The following is a 19,416-nucleotide window of genomic DNA, read 5'->3' as shown; positions in this document are numbered from 1 at the left end:
CCTGTGATTCCCAGACAACCTTTCATCCACAGCCCACATCTGCTCATTCAAGACCCAGGAGCACTCCGACCTGGGGCACCTGTGCAGTTCATGTTCAAAACAGGATCTAAGAGTCACTGTTGAACTTCCTATTTCGGGTAATGGTGGATTGGGTTATTCATACCAACTCTTGCGCAAAACAGCTAAACTGCTGGACAAGATTTTTTTGTTTTATTTTGTCCTTTTGGACAAAAACATTTTTGAAATAAAATAATCTTAAAAGAGAAAAAGGCAACAGGGCAATATGGCAAAGCTGAAAGGAAAAGGGGAATCCGGAGAGGTCACCACCCACGGAAACCATTTTGCTTTGAGGGCATTCACCAATCTGGGAAATTTCCAAACTTTCTTATAATGGCTTTGAGGGCATGAAGGGACAAAAATCAAAACCCCAGGCCCACAGGAAGTATGACTTCTGGCAGGAGAGCCTCTCCAAAGTTTAAGCAGAACCAGAAATCAGATTTAAATCTCCTCACTTGTCTAGGAGATCTCAAGGTTTGGGTTTGATTTACAGCAATTCAATTCCAAATGTGCAGTTCTTATAGGCAACTGAAAGAAACAAATGTAAAACTTGTATGGAAGAAAATATCCTTACCTAATCTTTAGATTCTAATATTCTAAAATTTTAAAGCATCAAATTATTCCTACAATTAATTCTTACTAAAATGATCACCACCCAACCAAAGATACTCAGACACAGAAACTAGACTCCATGAAGAACTGACAATAGGTATTAGTCTTACAGAGACTTTAAATTTCACATATTGGACTCTCCAGAAAGATGATAAAATGACAATGCCTACTATGTTTAAAAATGGAATGACAATTTTTTTACGAAGATTTTATTTACTTATCTGAGTGTGAGAGAAAACGAGCGAGCGAGCGGGCTTGAGTGTTGGAGGAGGGTCCAAGGGAGATGGAGAAGCAGGCTTCTCACTGAGCAGGAAGCCCAAGGTGGAGCTTAATCCCAGGCCCCTGGGATCATGACCTGAGCCAAAGGCAGACACTTAACCAACTGAGCCACCCAGGTGCCCCCTGAAGGACAAAGTTTAAGAGAACTCTTAGAAAAAGGGGACTATAGAAGAGACACAGCAGATCTGCAAAAGATTTAAAGAGAATCTCTAGGAATAAAATAAGAAAATAAAAACATAAAATTTGAAAAGATTAACAGATGGGTTTAATGGCAGATTTGTCACAGTTGAAGAGAGAACTCATTAAGTGGAGGGTAAATCAAAAGAGATCATAAAGAGGGCAACACACAGAGAGGCAAAAACATGGAAAACAAAACAAAGCAGAGGTAGGAGGCTAAGGACAGAGCAAAAAAGTGTAGCCATGTTTAATCGGACTTCCAAAAAAAGCAGGGGTAAAGAGGACGATGGAACAGAGGCAGTACTTGAAGATGTAAAAATGAGTAAGAATTTTCCAGATCTGAGGAAAGACCAAGCCACAGAGTTAAGATGCCCTAAAATTCTATATCCAGCACAAGCATCCTTTAAGAATGAAGGCAAAACAATGACATTGTTAGACAAAGAAATCAGTATTTGCTCCCAGTAGACCCACAACAAAGGAAATTCAAAAGGATGGACCTCAGAGAAGGCAAATAATCCTAGATGGAAGGTCTCAGGAGTAAGAAGGAAAAACAAAGAAAGTGGTGAATATGTGGGTAAATCTACACACTTTCCCTCTCTCTCCGTATGTGTGTGTATGTGTGTGTGTGTGTGTGTGTATTCAAAACAGATGAATCGAACTCATTTATATGTAGATACTTATTCATAAACAGTCATATATTTTAATACCGCAAGACTGTGAAACGGTAGAAATGCACTTGGGCTTTTATAACTTGAGAATACAGGCTAGGGTATCTATGATGACTTTCAAAGGAATATAGATAAAGAATGTAACTTCTAACCTGGAAGAGAGGGCACAAAGTGAATGACCACCCCCCACCCCAAAACACTGTTCAATGTTTCTGAAGTACCGATCCCTCTAGGAAATCTCAGAAAATCTGTGATATAGGAAACGTTGTGGCAGGTGTGCGTGTGTGAAAATTTTGAATAGGTGTACATATTAAGGGAAGGAAATGTAAGGAAGCTAATTCTGAGAAGAGAGAACAAGAAAATCAGACTCATCCTGTAAGCTCCACTACTGCATTCGCTGCTTATATTATTATTGACAATAAGTTCAACCATCTTGGAACCCAAAAAATGATTCCATTTCTGTACTTGGTATAGCTTCAGCCATTTCTATAATATGGAATGGGATGGTATACCTTTCAAACTCTTTAAAGTAATGTTAGTGGGCAAGCAGAGACTATACAGTATGAAGGATTCCAGGAAGACTACTGATAATAAATGGAATTTAGTGAAATGGCACTTGTGGGTGAACTCGAAAGAGCAGAGCCAGGTGAAAAGAAAGGGAGCAGTCAGAAGGCCACAAATACAACCTCTCCTATCACCTCCTTGAGTGAGAGCTTTGAGTAAGGTAGAGCTGTTTGCAAACTCGTGGAGGGCAAGTGAAACACGCATTCTGTAGTTAAGTAACTTAAACCATTGCTAATGTTAAGTACTGTTTTATAAAGTCTTACACGAAATGCCTGCTTTGACAGAACACCTTTATTTTTCATAGTTACTGTAATTCTAAATTGCATGAATTAAAAAAAAAAAAAAGGACTTTTATGGCTCAAGGGAATTCTGTGTTCCGGGTGTGGCCACATAGCTAACGGGAGGTAAGAGTCACTGAATGTTGCTCTTCTATCAGTAAGTCATCAAGTGAAATGCTCTTCCACTAAAGTCTTAAAAATAGCTACATATTAAAGATTCAGGAACAATACAGACTGACAGAAGACACTCTTCTCCTTACAAAGTCTTGAAAGCAAGAGCTACACAGAAGACGTCATCATGGAGATAATAAAATTATCTCTTAAAATTCAATCTCTAAAAGGTTTTGAGTCATTCCGTACAACCCTGAAATCACATATTTACTTGATCTTGTGTTTAAGTAAAATTGACCGCAGAATGGTACCTGCTGAGAGAACTCCGTGGTTAATTCTTGGCATGCTTAAAGGGGCCAGTTCAATCCAAAGCTGCCTATTAGGGTCATAAAGAGGGCACATACATCGCATCGCTGCTGTTGGTTTCCGTGAACTAAGGAAATAAATAATTGATTAGCAGTTAATGTGTTTTATATAGTTCTGCTTATAATAACTATGACTAGTTTTACTGCTCTAAAAAATGTTTAAAACATTTTTAAAAAATCTATTGCTATTATGCTTAGACACCAAAAACAATACCACGAATTCCTGTTTACACGGAAAGAGCTCTTCCCTTCTACGACCTTTGAAATGAAGCACATCCATACTTACACTCTCTCTTCTCCGCCAACAGTCACGATGCACTCCGAGTAGCCCCGGGGCTTGAAGTTTGCGAGCATGGCCTCCCCCTGCTGCGGCTGGCTCAGTGGTATGTTGTTGCACTCTCGGACGATTTCTCGTACTAACGGTTCATTGAGCATCTGTTCCCGTAAGTAGCTGGAGTCTAACCCTGAAACCCACAGCGCTGACATCACGTCCTTCATGTGAACCTGCACAGGAGGGTAGGAAGGATGGGGAGAAAAAAATGTAGGGCGCAGCACATGGGGTTTTAGAACATGCGCTTTCTGACTCATGGAAAAGCCGAAATTGTTCAAGGATCAGCAGTGGGCAAGTCACCAGCGCCAGCACGGCCGGACTCTGCGTTACCAACCCCTTTCCTTTCTATTTCCCCATGGCTTTGATAAAGACAAGCTTAATTTAAAGAATAATCAGTTCAGATTTATATGTGAGGTATCGCAGAAAAGGTCCAAGCAGCTTTCTTTTCACCCAAGAGGGTCACTGGGCTGCAGGGGCCTTATTTCACAGAGTTGGACATGCTAAGAGTTCAATCGCATTTACGGGAACATTATACGTAGCAATAGCTTAATTCAGGCTGGGAAAACAGATAATCAAAATCCATCAATATTAACATTAAAAGAAAAACAGAAAAGCGAGAGTTCAGAAAAATTCTGAGTACTATGTATTTCTTCATTATTATTGTTTAAAAAAATACCTAACACATATAACATGAATTATATATACCTTCCATGATGGCTCATTAAATTTGATCTCACGGGCTACAGCATTCCACATACACGAGGTGAAACTCCTTAGTAGAATAGTTTTTCTTGGTTTTGGAACAACCATTTGAAGGTATACTGTTCCATGTCCTGAGTGGTAAAGCCAAGAGTCCTTGAGGAATGAGGTTGAGATTGGCCAGAGGTTGGACTGCCTCCAGTTTCTGCGGCAACCTCACCGGGACAGCTAGTGACTGTGGTCTCTCTGAGCAGCAGCGAACTGAGAATTGTCCTATCTCCTTTCCTCATCTACCCAGCTAATGTGGAAAACCAAACACGAGCTGGACTGCCTGTCCTGAGACTACAAGCACACAGGAGTGTGGATTTCTTTTTCATTCCTATGTAACAGTTTCCGTCTGTATTACAGTAGTCCACAGTTTCTAAATAAGCCTATAGAATTTTAAAAATTACAAGATAGTCACTGAAACCTAAGTCAACAGTTGCTGAGAACCACTAACAATGCGATCATACTTTTTGAAAACTCCCCTGACACCTAACATGGTTCTTTCTTCACATACAGCAATTGAAGCTGGTGTCTATCAATATTTGTCTTCAAGCTCTGTGATTCTGCTCCCTCCCCCACTGCAGTGACAGTTTGGATCTAAAGCCTGGTATTCTCTGAGACCCTTCCTTCCCAGCTGTTGCTCCCAGAACCTTCCCCTCTGACTGCACTGGCCCACCACAGAATGCTCTCCGGCTTTCTGCTGAGTGGTGTCAATCACTCCAGGGAGAGCCCACACCACAGAGGTTCCTGATGTCCACTCCCCTGCCCCCTCTGCCAGAGCTGTGTGGGCCCCTCTCACTCTGCTGCCCGTGTCAGAGTCCTGGGTCCGCCCAGTAATGGTGCAAAGATGGGTACTGAACAAGAGAGTGGGAACCCTGAATTTCTAAACTCCCCAGCTTAAGCTTAAAATGCATCTTCCTGCTAAATGGAATGCAGAAAGGATATTAAGGTCCTTACAAATATTAATATTCCCACTGGCATATTATGAGTTTCATAAGCTTTTGTAGTCTGGTCTGAAAGAAACAACCACTTGATCCCACACAATGGCCCTAAGTAAAGATGTACCACAGACATCTTTTATCTTATTTTTGTTAAAGATTGTATTGGAGAGAGAAAGCAAGAGAGGGCATGGGGGCAGGGGCAGAAGGAAAAGGAGAGAGGGAAGCAGACACTCCTCTGAGCACGGAGCCCGATGTGGGGCTCGATGTCAGGACCCCGAGATCATGAGCTGGGTGGAAATTGAGAGTTGGAGGCCCAACTGACTGAGCCACCCAGGCGCCCCCAGACATCTTTTAGATCACAGCTTGGTAAGCCTTTCAAGTTGAAGGGGAAAAAGAAAACACCCACATGGTGGAGCCCATCAATAAATGAATGAGCGAACGGAATCAGGAAGGAAGCAAAAAGGCAGTCAGACCACGTTATAAACCACAGGTACCTTTCTCAGTTCTGTGTCATGTGCTATCCATCGAATTACCGCTTCGAACACGTATCTTTCATTGCCAACATTTAACTTCTCGAGAGAAATCACTTCTTTAAGTTTCTGCGGGCTGAGTTCTAAGAACTCTTCTGTGCTGCTGACGTCACGGAAATGAGTCTCCAGGTACTCCGTGGCCAGGTAGTGGACGTGGTGCAGGCAGTAGTGGAGGGCGAAGTCACGGATGCCGATGCAGTTCTCGGCGGCGATGCAGCCTTCCAGAAACTCACAGCACAGAGTTTTGAGATCCGTCAGCAGGAGGAGGTCTGCTGCTTGTACAACATCTTGGATCGTATCTTCGTTCAGCCGGATCTGCAAGAGTATCATAAATATTTCATGCTTCGATGTACGTATTTAGAGCCCAGACCGCTAACCTACTGGCTGAACCACACGAAAGCTCCCCTTTTATGGGCAGTTTCACACACTCTGGCCTGGTGCTTCTTTGTCGAGAGGAGCTTCAGGGCACTGGCGAACAGAACGTGGCTGGTTGACTTTTGCTTACACGGCCCTTGCCTTACCCACATGAACGATCACGAACCCTTCCCGGGTACACGGTCCAGGTTGCACGCTTCTAGAACTAAATGGCTGAAATGCGTGGGAGGTGGACCGTGCGGCCTTCTGGGGGAAACTGAAGAGGGTTTCTTTAAACGCCATCACCCAAACTGTGGCAAATCCCGCCTCCAGATACGCCACGTTCCGTCTTTCGCCGGATGGCACGGCAGACACACCACACCGGCCCCTTGGAGAGGGGAGGGCCCCGTCATTCCGAATGCCAAACATCGCATTTGGTACAACACGTACACCCTGGTCTCACAGCGACTTTCTGGAAGAAATCCCTAAGGTAAGATGGCTTATCGTGGTTTATCATGGTTTATCATGATGAACTTCACTTTTCCTTAATCTTCTGCTGCTTCTTCCTCCCCTGGCTTGCAACACACAGGCGATGTGAAGAACCAAGCCTCAAAAATATGGCCACAATCACAACGCCCCAGACTCTCCTCTCCCACAGAACAGGCGCTGGTCCTACACTCGGAATTGAGGAGGGGCTCCAGAGTACAGGACAGCAAGTAAAGTACTGTCCCATTTCGCACACTGTGTACCGCAGATACAGAAAAACAATGTATGACTAACAACCACCTTATAAAGTGAGCAATAAAACTGTGGAAAGAAGTGTGTCGAGTAAGTCACAACTAAGGGAAAATCTCCCGTTTACTTGACATATTAAGTTCAGCCACAGGACAGCAGATGGCTGTACATCGGTCAGACGCAGGCATATTGAAAAAACCCCACATTCCATCCTGATCAAACTGAACTGCCAGGTCAGGAGTCCGTTCTAACTCACATTGCAACTCTGGCTGTAAACCATAATTAATTTTTTTTTTTGGTCTATTTTTCTTTTCTTAAGCCATAAGTAGTTTTAACTGGGAAGTAAACACAGAAGTCAATCTGTAAGGTTTCAAGATTCAAATCGAAGCCTGAATGGGAGTATGTTCTTACTGGCTTGTCACTTGTTACAGCTGCTGCTGAACTGATTTTTGAAAAGTTAGAGGACAGGCTGCTACTCAGCCTGGTTTTATGATGCTTCAGATTTATAGTTTTATGATGCTTCCAATTATCTTTAATACTTTAAGGACTGTCCCCAAATCAATCTAAATTCATTTATTTTTAACAAGCATACACATAACCTTACATGCACTCCCACCCCCATGTTCAGAGCAAAGAGAAGGGGTAACATCATGAAATTAACCCAAAAACTTCAGAAAGAATGGCCATCACCGAGGTTGACTGAACGAATATGACCAGAGAAGGTGTGTTAGAAAACAGGTAGGAGGTGGCTCTTACAAACAGGAAAGGTAAAATAAGATGAGGAAGGAATACGGGACAGAGTAAGAAAGAAGCCCTCAAAAAGAGTAAAGATAAAATGCATTCTCACATAACAAAATGTAAGATACACTAACTTCTTCCTGTTAAAAAACTAGCTCCAGTTCAACCTATGATTATGGAATCTGGGGTACGGGCCTTCAGGATGGTAAAGAAAAAGAAAGAAGTCTAATCATTTAACACCTTCTTCCCTGGGTTTCGTTAAACCCCAGGAATGTAAACAGGCAGAGAGGTAAAGGGACATCAGCAAGAACGGGGTGCGACAGCGATGTCAGTCCTACTGACCCAGGCATCATGAATCCAATGCAGGGGCCTGTCATTTGTGTGAACCTCAAACTCTTTATTTCTATAAAATAATTCCCACTGCCCAAGGAAGCTCCCATTTCCAGGTGATGGGGTATAGAGCAAGATGGGAATTAAGGTTTGAAAACATAAAGACAGCCATGAAAGGAGCATCCCAGGCCCCTCTCATCTCACAATGGAAGGTGGAGATCAGAATGATAAATACAAACCTGGGACTGGGCTAAGATTTTACTCAGTCTGCTCTTCTTTTAAGAGCAAGGCCCCAGAAGAACAGTTGGGCAGCATTCCCAGCAGGAGAGATGCGTCACACAGACAATGACAGATGAAGAGGACCAGTGTTGCTGGGTCATAGAATGGATGACAGAGACCCTCGCCCTGAGCCTGAGCGGCTCAGGGTAGACTAAGTAGACTAAGACTACTTAGTCTACCTCCCTGTGAGTCTCATCATACCTGCCCACTGAAGATGTAATCCAGGATCTCTCTCATAACCATTACCGATATCCCTTCAAGTTCAATCTTATAGGTTGATCCATCATCTTTTGGAGGATTATAGTTTAACTTTGTCCTAAGAAAGGGAAAAAAATGTAAAATTTCTATGAAAGAACAGAAATAGCTGTAAATATTTATGTTCTAAAACTCTATAAAGTAGATATTTATCAGCATATGAACCCCACCTAGGAAATGTAATTTGTTAACTTTAGATTAATATACATATACATATATTTATAACTTCTGACTACAAAATACTTCTTCCAGGATTCAGAAAGCTATTTCTTAAAAAACAAAAGAGACAACCATAGCTAAGAGTCACGTGAGTAAGGATCTCTACTTCATCCTGGGAGCCCCAGCTCTGTTAGGCTTACATTTTTTTTTCACGTATATAATTATCCAATTATTTTCAATAACGTAACAAAGACACCACGAACATCGCACCCAAAACACAAGCTAGGATCTTGACAAGAACCTGCTTCTACGCAGATGTTCCTTCTAACCATCCATCCCTCTGTTCTCCCCATCTGAAGTAACTATTGTCCCAAATCCCATGTCTGATTTTCCCTTGCTTCTTTGTTATTCCTGTACCCATTAAACCACTCTCCTTGTGGCTGTGATCTGTACCGCCCTGTCACTCAGGTGTTGAACACCTCTTCATGTCTGTGGCCATATGTGTTCCCTCTTCTGTGAAACACATGTTAAGTTCAAGTCTTTTGTCATTTTTAAAATGGAGTTAATTGTCTTCATATGGAAGTGTAGGAGTTCTTTATTAGATTCTTGATATTAAACCTCTGGCAGATTTGGCATGTTTGTTTAAGGCAATGAATAATTTGAAGAATCATTTTTCATGGTGAATAAGTTTTTTTTGTCTTGTTGAAGAACTGGTACCTTACCTAAGGTCTAAACAATGTTTATGATTTAGCAGTACCTTACCTAAGGTCTAAACAATGTTTATGATTTAGCAGTGAGGAAAGGTAAGACACAATCTAATCTGCACTTAAGAACACCCCATCCCTTGAGGCTGGGAATTGGTTAAATGAGGCAGCTGTGGAAGGAGGGCGAGAGATGAGCCAAACACAGACACAGGCTGACAGAGGTAAGAAGGAGCTGAATTCCAAGGTCCTGCCTCCCCATATACACACAATTCCCATTAGGTCCTCCCCACCCAGCGCCAGGGCAAGGTAAGTGATTTACATTGTAAAGAATATAAAACACAGGGTGGGTCTCTGGACAGGGGGGATATCAGACACATTTGAGGTAAGACTACTGCACAAAAACAGACAGAACAAATAGAATGTTTACATAGTGAATGCTGAGACCATCAATCTTTTTTCTCTCAATTCTGTTCTTAAATGTTGAAAGCCAGAACTACATCCTCCAGGCAAGAAACTAGAAGACTCTTTGGAGGATCTGACCCGCCCTGAAAGGAAAGACCTAAAGCTATGGACATAGGTCTGCCCCGAGAGCACATGACCTCAAACTTCGGGAAGAAAACTATTTCAAATCTAGATTTTGATAACCAGCCAAACTACCAATCCAATGTCAGGACAGAATAGATATTATCAGCTACACATGGTCCCCAAACAAATTATCTCCCTTGCGACCTTTCTCAGTGTGCTGCTGGAAAATGTGCTTCAACAATCAAGGGAGCGGATCAAGAAAGAGGAGGATTTCAGTAACTAAAAGACATGCCCCAACAGGGGAAAAAAGGGAAGTCAATGTAGGGAATGGTACGGAATGGCCCTAAGCCAGCAGCTAGTAGAAGTAGAAGGAAGCCAGTCCACCCTGCTGCCAGGAGGAGGCTGTGGGAGACCCTGAAAAATGAAACTGATGGGACGAAATTGATGGGATAATGCATCTGGAGGTACCAAGAAAGTATTAGGCAATCTTGTTTCCTTCCTGTACTTGTCTGCTATTCCTGCCTCTACAGTTTCTACTGAACTAAAAAGTTTCACTCAAAAGGTATTTCATTTCTGCTCACTGCATCTTGGGTTTATCTCTATGCCTGACAGTTAGTAAATGAGGAGCAAAATTTCATCAATTCCCAACCAAGAGAGAAAAACTGTATTAGTGGTACAGCTAAGACCTAATCTGAAGTGCACTGTGTAGTCCTCCTGGCAGCACACGTGGCTCTTTTCACTTCGGATGTCATGACTATCTGTACTTCTCAGTCGCTGTGTTCGCTGTCGACACACTGCCTGTCAGCTCCAAATTCTCCCTTTTTGCATGCTCTCTGAAAATGGATCTGAGCCTCTTAAATAATTTTCCTTTGTCAACTGGCATGACGTGAAGCGTTTCGGTAGAGAGCGCAGGAAAGACGGTGCTTCCTGGTTCTGGTCTAGCAGCTTGGAAGGCTCCCACAACACAGCCAGGCTTCCCAGCACGGAGCGCCTGTGGTGCATGGCTGCTGGCAGCACACGGCAGTCTCCCAGGAGCTCCCACCGGCAGTTCCGACCTCTCGTGAGCAGCTCTCCCAGGCACCTGCGAGGACAGACTTCTGGCAAGTTCCAGCTGTGCGGCTTCTGCGCCATGCAGGGAGCTGTGCTGTGCCCTGTCCACAATGTGTGGAGCTCAGCCCAGGCTGGAGCTGCTCCTTCTGTGGGATGTTCCTGTATTTTTTAGAGTTTTTCTTACCTCTTACTAGCTAATCCCTCTTAACTCCAACCTCTTGCTGCAGTTTATTATTCTTTATATTAGGCTTTCATTTGTGAAGTTACCATATGGACTTTTTCTCCCAACGAGATCCAGACAGAGGAAGTTGCTATTCAAAGGCTGCAGGCCTTTGACCGGAGGAACCGCGCATGTTGCGGACGGTGGAAAGAGGAGAGGACTGGACTGGGGAGAGAAGGGGCTACAAGCAGACCTTTCCTTGCTGCCCCCTTTCAGCGTTCAACCATGCAATTGCATCGTTGCTGTGTTTGTGAAGTTGACTACACTGTCCTATGTTTTCACAATCAGAGTATTGTCTTTTCCCTCAGCGCGAGATGGCTAAGAGGACAGAAAAGAGATTCCTGTAGATATGAGCACTGGCCATTTCAGTGTTCTCTAAAATCAGATCCTTTTCAAAGCCCAGGAAAAATCAATCATTGTAGATGTTTAGATGTCTCTAAACATCTGAAGCCTAAATTACAGAAGTTTAATTATGGTTTAAGTTCAGATCCCTACACCTGCCCCCAAACTTTCCCGTCTTTCTATCCCACGTCGGATCTCTCCTGGTACCATCTGTGCACGTTCCACTCCTACCCATCTTGTAAAGACTGGCGAAAATGACAGTTTCACAAAGAGTTACTCCTTATCACTCCACCCTGCCACAAGCTGCACCTGTACCCTCACCTCCAAAGTGCAGGTAAAAATAATTTCTCCTGCTACAGATTTCCCAAGCCCTTTATATTACAAGTTCATCAAGTTCTGCGGTGAGTATGGTATTTAGGTACATATCCCGTTTCCTATCCCCTTTATTTAACTGTAAGTTCCTGGAGGCCAGAGTCCTCTTCATCACTGTAACCTGACAATGGAGCCCAGTAGTTCACAAAGAACAGAAGTTCAACAGTTATTTGTAAAGTAAGTGTTGGAAGTGATAATGGTCTTCAAATAGTCACAGTACTGTCACATGAGATTTCCTTCCTACATGACCTCAGATACTGTGAAGTGGAACCAGAAGTGATATGAGGAAGAGCGTCTCATAATCACACCTGTCCAAGGCTGAAAGGACAGAAGCGCAGCGTTTCTCAAACTTTAATGTTCATCAGGGTCATCTAAGGGTCTTGATTCAGAAGGTCTTGGTGGGGCCTGAGTTTCTGCATTTGTAACAAGGTCTCATGCAGCACAGATGCTGCTGGTCTCCAGACCCCTCCGGGTAGCAAGGGGTTAACCGATGCTTCCCAAATAACCCACGGTGTGTTTGGTACTTGTAATCCATCTCAAATGAATACTTTGTAAGATATAATAAAAGTTCATTATAAATAAAGCAGAATGTACCACATGGCCACTCCAGTTATTAAGACTAGACTGCGTATTTGAAAGCTGCCAAGACAGCAGATCTTACAAGTTCTCATCACAAGGAAAAAAGTTGGGTAACTATGTAAGGTGACAGGTTAACTAGACTTACCATGGCCGTCGTTTTGTAATGTATACAAATATCCGAATCATTATGTTGTACACCTGAAGCTAACACAAGGTTATGTTGCTTATACCTCAATTTAAAAATGAAGGAATTAAGAGAAAAATGAAATAAAAAGACACATAAAATGCAGGCCCCAATCATTTTATCATCAGAGTCAATAGATACAAAATTACTCTGTCAAATTGCTCTAAGTGCCTAAACGCTTAACCTCAGTGGGGCGCCTGGGTGGCTCAGTCGGTTAAGCATCTGCCTTCTGCTCAGGTCACGATTCCAGGATCCTGGGATCGGGCTCCACATAGGGCGTCCTGCTCAGAGGGAAGCCTGCTTCTCCCTTTCTCTCTGCCTTCTCCCCAGCTCGTGCTCTCTCTCTCTCTCAAATAAATAAAATCTTAAAAAAAAAAACAAAACACACTCTCAACCTCCAAGCCTGTACTTGTATTACGGCGGCTTGCTTCTGGAACAGCCCCAGCGTGCAGACGTTCCTCGTAGGCTGGCTGATGCCCCATCTGTCAAGAATATGGTGAAGGCTTGTCTCGGGTCTCTTCCAATCCAAGCTGGTAAGAGTCACTCAAATCTGTTTTGAAATAGTCTTGCTTCAGAGGCTACCGTCACTCTTGTTACTGCCTTCTCTCAGTTCTTGGAGAACTGCGATTCCTTTCCAACTCGGTGACCTCAAATGTGTCTTATTCTCCCTCCTTTTGTCTTCCCTTTTTCCTGATTCCCCAGCTAAGTCACTAGATCCCTTTAGTTTTTGTCATTCTATCTTACATTTCTTTCCTTCAGGAAATACCTCAATTTGCCCAAAACCCACCAATTGACTGTCCTCAACCTCCAGCCCAGTTTTCTCCATAACGTTCCCCTTTCTATCTAGAATTTTCTCATCTTGCATATCATCTCTCTCTCCTCTGCTGCAGAGATTTGGTGAACTGGACTGAATGAGTTAACAAATTAAAAAAAAAAGAAAGAAAGCTCATCCAAAGCATTAATAACTGACAGTTGTTTTGTAAGTTAGCCCATTTAAACAAAAAAACAAAACAGGAGGTAAATCAACTGTTCTTTTCAGTTCTTCATTTCTCCCCTAGGAAGCCATATGGTCATACCTAAATTTATTGGAAGTAGCAATATCTTTGTTTTTATTACGACATGATGTCAATGTACAAACTCTCTTCTGGAGAAGGCAGCAGTCTTAAAATACCACTTTGAGAATTCCATCACACGTGGAAAACACTAGAAATAATTGAGAGTATCATAAAATTGGGCCTTGGGTGTTCAGATATAAATATCCATGCCTGTCACATTCTTCCCCGGTTTTGTTTCTGGGGCAAGACATTTCCCCTCTCTGCCCCCATTTTCTCATTTGTAAAAAGAAGAGGTTAGATGAGGTGATCTGAGAGCTCTCCCATCCCCAAACATCTCTGGACAGAACTGCCGAAACAGGCCGCTGAGTTCGTGCGCGGACTTGACTTTGGAGGTGTCCCACGGAGTCCTAGAGGGTGAAGGCTGCCCCACTCAATCAGGGACTGAGGACTGATAACATGTGTGCCTGTGGGGCGGTAACACAGGGTGAGTTTATTTTTCCTCCAATCACCTATCCTCTGGGCAGGCAAGCATTTATTTTCTGTCCTATTCAAACTGAACAGATGTGAAACAAAATCAATTTTTCTTTTTCTTGGCAACAGTGAAGAGAGATTTTATTTAAAAAAAATTGTTGGTTCCTAGCTAATAAAGAAGCTGGTATTATTCAAAATTTTGCATCCAACAAAGAGGCCTACAACCTTTAAGTGAGTGTAACAAAGCCAAAGTAAACTGTTGGTTATAAATAGTTCTTTCCTCACCAGCTTCCAATTGCTGACCAAGTTCAATGTGTCTCAACGCCCAGGTAACCAGGCCTGGTTCTACTCCTCTTCGAAGAACCACTTAGACATCACTGAATGAGACTTGATGTGAGGGTGACTTTTCTTCCTCTTTGATGCAAAAGCTTGTCTCCAACAAAAGCAAGGGCATGTACTCAAATAGAATGCAAGAGAATGTAAGGTTTAAGTCAAGATTTATAGAAATTCTGGGGTGACGCATGGGCATTACTCACATGGCTTTAAGTGATTCGTGTCGCCTCAAACCGTGTAGCTACTGCCAGCAGGCTCTGCGAGATCTGAGCAGAGGGGCTCAGGCTCGCCACTGCATTTGCCCATTTAAGCCAAACTCCTAATTCATATTCCTTGGGGGGACTCCTGTCTTACAGATGCTCCTCCCCTCCCTTTTCATCCTCATGAGCTCCTAAAAACCACATCAGAAATGTATGTTCAGGGCAGGGGAACCACTCTGCATGGTCCTACAATGATGGGTACCTGTCATTGTACAGTTGCCTTATCCCACAGAATGTACACCACCAAGAACGAACACTACCGTAAGCTAAGGGCTCTGGGTGACAGTGACGGGTCAGCGTGGGTCCAACAACTGTAACAAACGTCCCACTCTGGTGGGGGTACTGACAACCGGGGAGGTTATGCGTGTGGGGGGGCCTGGGATGGATGGGACACCTCTGTATCTGAACCGAATGGTCAATTTTGCCATGAGCCTGCACTGCTCCAAAACATAAATTCTATTTTGAAAGTGTATTGTTTAGTCCCCATTCAACTTAATGAAATATAAATTGCCGGTAATAATTCCACCAACACAGGCACCCTCCCACGACAAGGCCCTTTTCTGGTCTGCTTTTTTATGGATAGGAAAACAGGAACCTGGCTTTCTAATGGTTCCTGTCACCCAAGAACACCATCTACATGATCTACATGGGCATCTGAGACAGGAGCAAGGGTCCCAGAGGGAAGCCCCACGAAGCCCCAAGGACCAATGGGCTATGAACCAGGTGCCACAGACCTTTAGGTGGGCTCCCTTCCCCCAGTACCGGGACCCACAAAGGCTCCCCAGCCAGCCACTGAGGTGCTCTTCCTATAGGAAGAGTAGGATCATACAGAGTGGTCAGGAGGCAGCGCAGAGAGGAAACCACCGGAAAACTCGGGCACGATGCCGCAGACATGGCCGGGATCTGCCACCAGCCTGACACTGCACACGGAGAGCAGGGATTTCCAAGTGGGAGTCTGGAAAGAACCAGCAGAGCGGGGACATGACCACATTCCTCATGTTATGATTCTAGGAGACAGCCTCACCCCCCGCGTGGCAATGATAATGGAGCTTCGGCTTCATTTTTCCCTTTAATCTCCCTCTGTTCCTTTCTCTTCACCTCCATTGGGCTCTTATTGCCTAGATGGATTAGTTTTCCCTGTCTTACCATCAAAACTCCCCTCCTCACACAGATGCTGCAGTGACTCATAATTTGAATGGGTTTTAAGAGTAGCTCGTGAATCCGGCTTCCCAGAATTTTCTGGCAAGCTCTTCTAGAAAAGCAGATGCCTGGGTCCCATCCCAGAGCAACTGAGTCAGGTTCCAAGACTGTGTACATTTAAAAGGTTCCCCCACTTATTGGGACACATTCCTTCAGCCCTGGAATCTTCCCTTTACCCTGCACTCCCCCTAATCACATGTTTTAATACTTCACTCACTTCAGGTCTCTGCTCTCAAGAGCAGTCCGGGTACCACGCTATCGAAAGTAACACCTCTAGCCCCCTCCCTGCTTCAGTGTTCTCCACTGAACTTGGCACCATCTCATAAACCACATCTGTGTGATGGCGACACCCGTGACGACAGGACCTGTCTTGTGCAGCACCTGTCCCCTCACCTCATCAACCGCCCGTACCGATCGGCTCCTGACAGATGCGCGTGGACTTGAATTAAGCGCAGCACGCAGCCAGGCTGGGGGACCCCCCGATTTCACCAGGGCAATGCCAGTCACTGAAACAAAAGGAGCGCGCCTGCAGAACAGCCTTACTGACCAGCCCAAGCGTCGCGAGCGTTCCTGAGCGGCGCCCCGCTGCTTCACCCACACTGAGGGGAGCGGATGCTTCCCCAGCATCCAATCCCCGTGTGTGTGAGTCAGCAGTTCAAGAACTGACTGTCCCCCAGATGCAAAGCCACCCCAGTGTCCACGGTGCCATCACCTGCCCCCGCGCTGAGGGCAAATGGAAGCTGGCCCGGAAGGCTGGCTGGGGGGGAGGGCTGCTGTCCGTGAGCCACCCCGCCTGAACGGCCGCTGGTCCATCCCTGCCTCACTGCCCTCTGCTCACCGTCACTAGCGCACTGCACGGAAAAATGCGAAGATTAGGGAAGGTTTCTGGAAAACCAAGCGTTTACTGCTCAGGTGTCCTCCCACCAAACAGCTTTTTAGCAGTGAAGCTGAAGCAGAGCCGCCTCAGGTCTGAAGAGGCCCCGGTCACCACGCGATCGTCCCCGACAACCTCTCGGCCCCGGCCACCGCTGGCAGGAGGCACACACGGGGTCACGGAAACGTCTTCCGTTCTCCTCCTGACAGCATGCCATCCACTCTGAAGATGACAGGCAGTGTTCCTATCTACACCTGCTCTGAGTAAGCAGGTCCAGTTACATCAGTATCTGCAAGAAACACAACACAAAGTGTGTGCCTTTGAGTCACGTGATCTGAACGAAGGAACAATTTATCTCAAGGGAGATAATGTTTTCAGATAGGAGAACAGGCGAGTGTGAACTACCTTCCGCAGGAGGAGAGCTTGACAAAACTTCCGCAGGGTGTGCGTCTGGGGGACGGGGGTGGGGTGGGAGGCGGTAGACACGGCACATCCCAGGCCTGCGGACACACACAGCTGTAAATGGCCTCACTTACTCTCTTACACCTGACAAGCACGGCGACCCTGAAGGGAGAGAGAGGCGGGGGACCAAACCCATAAGAACTGTGGTTCTGGGCCACTGACCTTGCCCTGAGTCCCTCTGCTGGTCCAGGAACGGCATCAAGCACTAGGGATGGGTTCAGCAATCAGATCTCAACTAGTTGGTGAGCCACAATCTCGAGGAAATGATAAATCATCGCTTCTAACCCTGTGCTTCAGATCAGTAAAATGCAATGTTATAAGTTGTTTCCGGGAGTCTAAAGCCTCTAGCATTATGTCCCAGAATAAATCTCTTCCCCAGCCCACTGGAAGCCTGTTCCTCCCCAGGCCGTCCCCATCTCAGGACAGGGTGCTATTCTCCATGCAGCCGCGTGAGCCTGACATCAGGGGTCTAATTAGTAACAGTTACAAAGTTACAAAGCTTGATACTCAAACTGGTGAGTGAAAGTTGATGAGGCATGGACTACTTCCATCATTTCCAAGTGTCACCCCGTAACTGCTAATCACAAAGAGAAAACCAGTGGATTAAACCAGTGGACGCCATCTTTAACCACATGATCGACGAACGTCATCTAATGCTGGGACAAACCGTGGTGGGGCTGTGACGGAGTACATGGAGGAGGAGGATGGGACATCACTCCCCTGCTATTCTTGCCGCAGAATGCAGAACTGCAATCTAACTGGAAGAAATCAAACAAACCCAAGTTCCTTAACTGTCTACCAAATAACTGATCAGTACCCCTCATACGTGCCAAGGCCAAGAAGATAAGGGAAAACTTTGGAACTGTCACAGGAGGGACAGAGGAGGAGGCCAAAGGGACAAGGCAAGTGAATCACTATAAATACTGTGCAGTGGGCGCTGTGCTAAGCAAAAGGGAGGCAAAAAGTCAGCTCTCTAGGGAGAGAGGTCAGAAAAGGCTTCCCAGAGGTGGCACCTGCGTGGGGCCTCAGGTGAGTGTTTTACACCAAGGAGGAGGGACAGCAAAGTCAGTGAGGTATTCGCTATTGTACATCCAAGGAACGACAGGGGCGAGCAGGTTAACAAGGCTGGAGAGAGAAGCACATGGGGAAGGAGGGTGGGGACAAGCCAGCTTCTGGAGGACGTGCACACGTGTGTGCACGCATGCGTACACACATACACACGGACTTCACCTCAAGGGAAATGGAACTGTGCATGAGGAATTTTTAAAAAAATCTTTTTATTATGAAATAATTTTAAACTTACAGAAAAGGTTTTAATCGTAGAGTTTCTGTATCCCCCCCTCAGGTGGTTTCCACTTGTGTTAGGATCGTAAATAATCTTAGTACAACTATCAACACTAAGAACTAAAGACTGATATAAAACTGTTAAATAAATTATGGACCTTATTCACATTTCACCAGTTTTTCTCCTAGTGTCTTCTCTCTGTTCTGGGGTTCCATTTAGGGTTCCCAACTTCAGCTCATGATTATGTCTCTAACTTGTGACAGTCCTTCAAATCTTCACCTTTCAAAGCCTTGACTCTTTGGTGAGTAGTGGTTAATTATTTTGTAAAAGGTCCCTCAGGTTGGGTTTAATTTCTTAGACTGATAACATACTTATAGCAGGAACCCTACAGAAGTGAGGTCATGTCCTTCTGTGCAGCATTTCACCATGCTGATGTGTATGAGGTCAACCTCGGCCATTTGGCTATGATGACGTCCGCTGGGCTTCTCCACGAAGAACTTGAAGTCACTATTTATCCCTTTGTTACTATTAAATCCACCAAAGAAGACAATTTGGAATATACAAATATCCTTTTTTTTAAAAGGATTTTATTTATTTATTTGAGAGAGAGCATGAGAGAAATCACAGAGGGGAGGAAGAGGGAAAAGCAGCCTCCCTGCTGATCGGAGAGCCTGATGCATGGCTGGATCCCAGGACCCTGAGATCATGACTTAAGCCAAAGGCAGACACTCAATCAACTGAGCCACCCAGACACCTCCAAATATCCTTTTTCTCCGCCAAGTCTTGCCCACTAATTTCAGTATCCACTGGTGGATCTTGCCTTTTACAATTATTATCGTGCTCAAATGATGACTTTCTATTCTTTTATTCCATCTATACTTATTAATGGAAATTCTTTTGTAAGGAAGAGCTATCTCAGGACACCTCCGTGGCTGAGTCAGTTAAGTGTCCAGTTCTTGGCTTCAGCTCAGGTCATGATTTCAGGGTCGTGAG

The 19,416-nt window shown here is 44.7% G+C and overlaps 1 protein-coding gene across 1 annotated transcript in view; it reads right to left on the bottom strand.

The window, feature by feature from the left end:
* LOC122898002 (gigaxonin) overlaps positions 1 to 19,416 on the bottom strand; it is a 47,258-nt gene that overhangs the window by 13,478 nt on the left and 14,364 nt on the right. The window contains exons 2-5 of the mRNA XM_044236184.1: positions 8,295 to 8,409; positions 5,622 to 5,972; positions 3,398 to 3,615; positions 3,058 to 3,179 (exon numbers count right to left, since the gene is read on the bottom strand). Of these exons, the coding sequence (XP_044092119.1) occupies positions 3,058 to 3,179; positions 3,398 to 3,615; positions 5,622 to 5,972; positions 8,295 to 8,409 (806 nt within the window). The remainder of the gene's footprint in view (positions 1 to 3,057; positions 3,180 to 3,397; positions 3,616 to 5,621; positions 5,973 to 8,294; positions 8,410 to 19,416) is intronic.

Source organism: Neovison vison, unplaced genomic scaffold, assembly GCF_020171115.1.
Source record: "Neovison vison isolate M4711 unplaced genomic scaffold, ASM_NN_V1 Scaffold_083, whole genome shotgun sequence".
In the NCBI taxonomy this organism is placed as follows: domain Eukaryota; kingdom Metazoa; phylum Chordata; class Mammalia; order Carnivora; family Mustelidae; genus Neogale; species Neogale vison.
The sequence above is the reverse complement of the archived record's forward strand: the minus strand, read 5'-3'. Positions and strand labels throughout refer to the sequence as shown.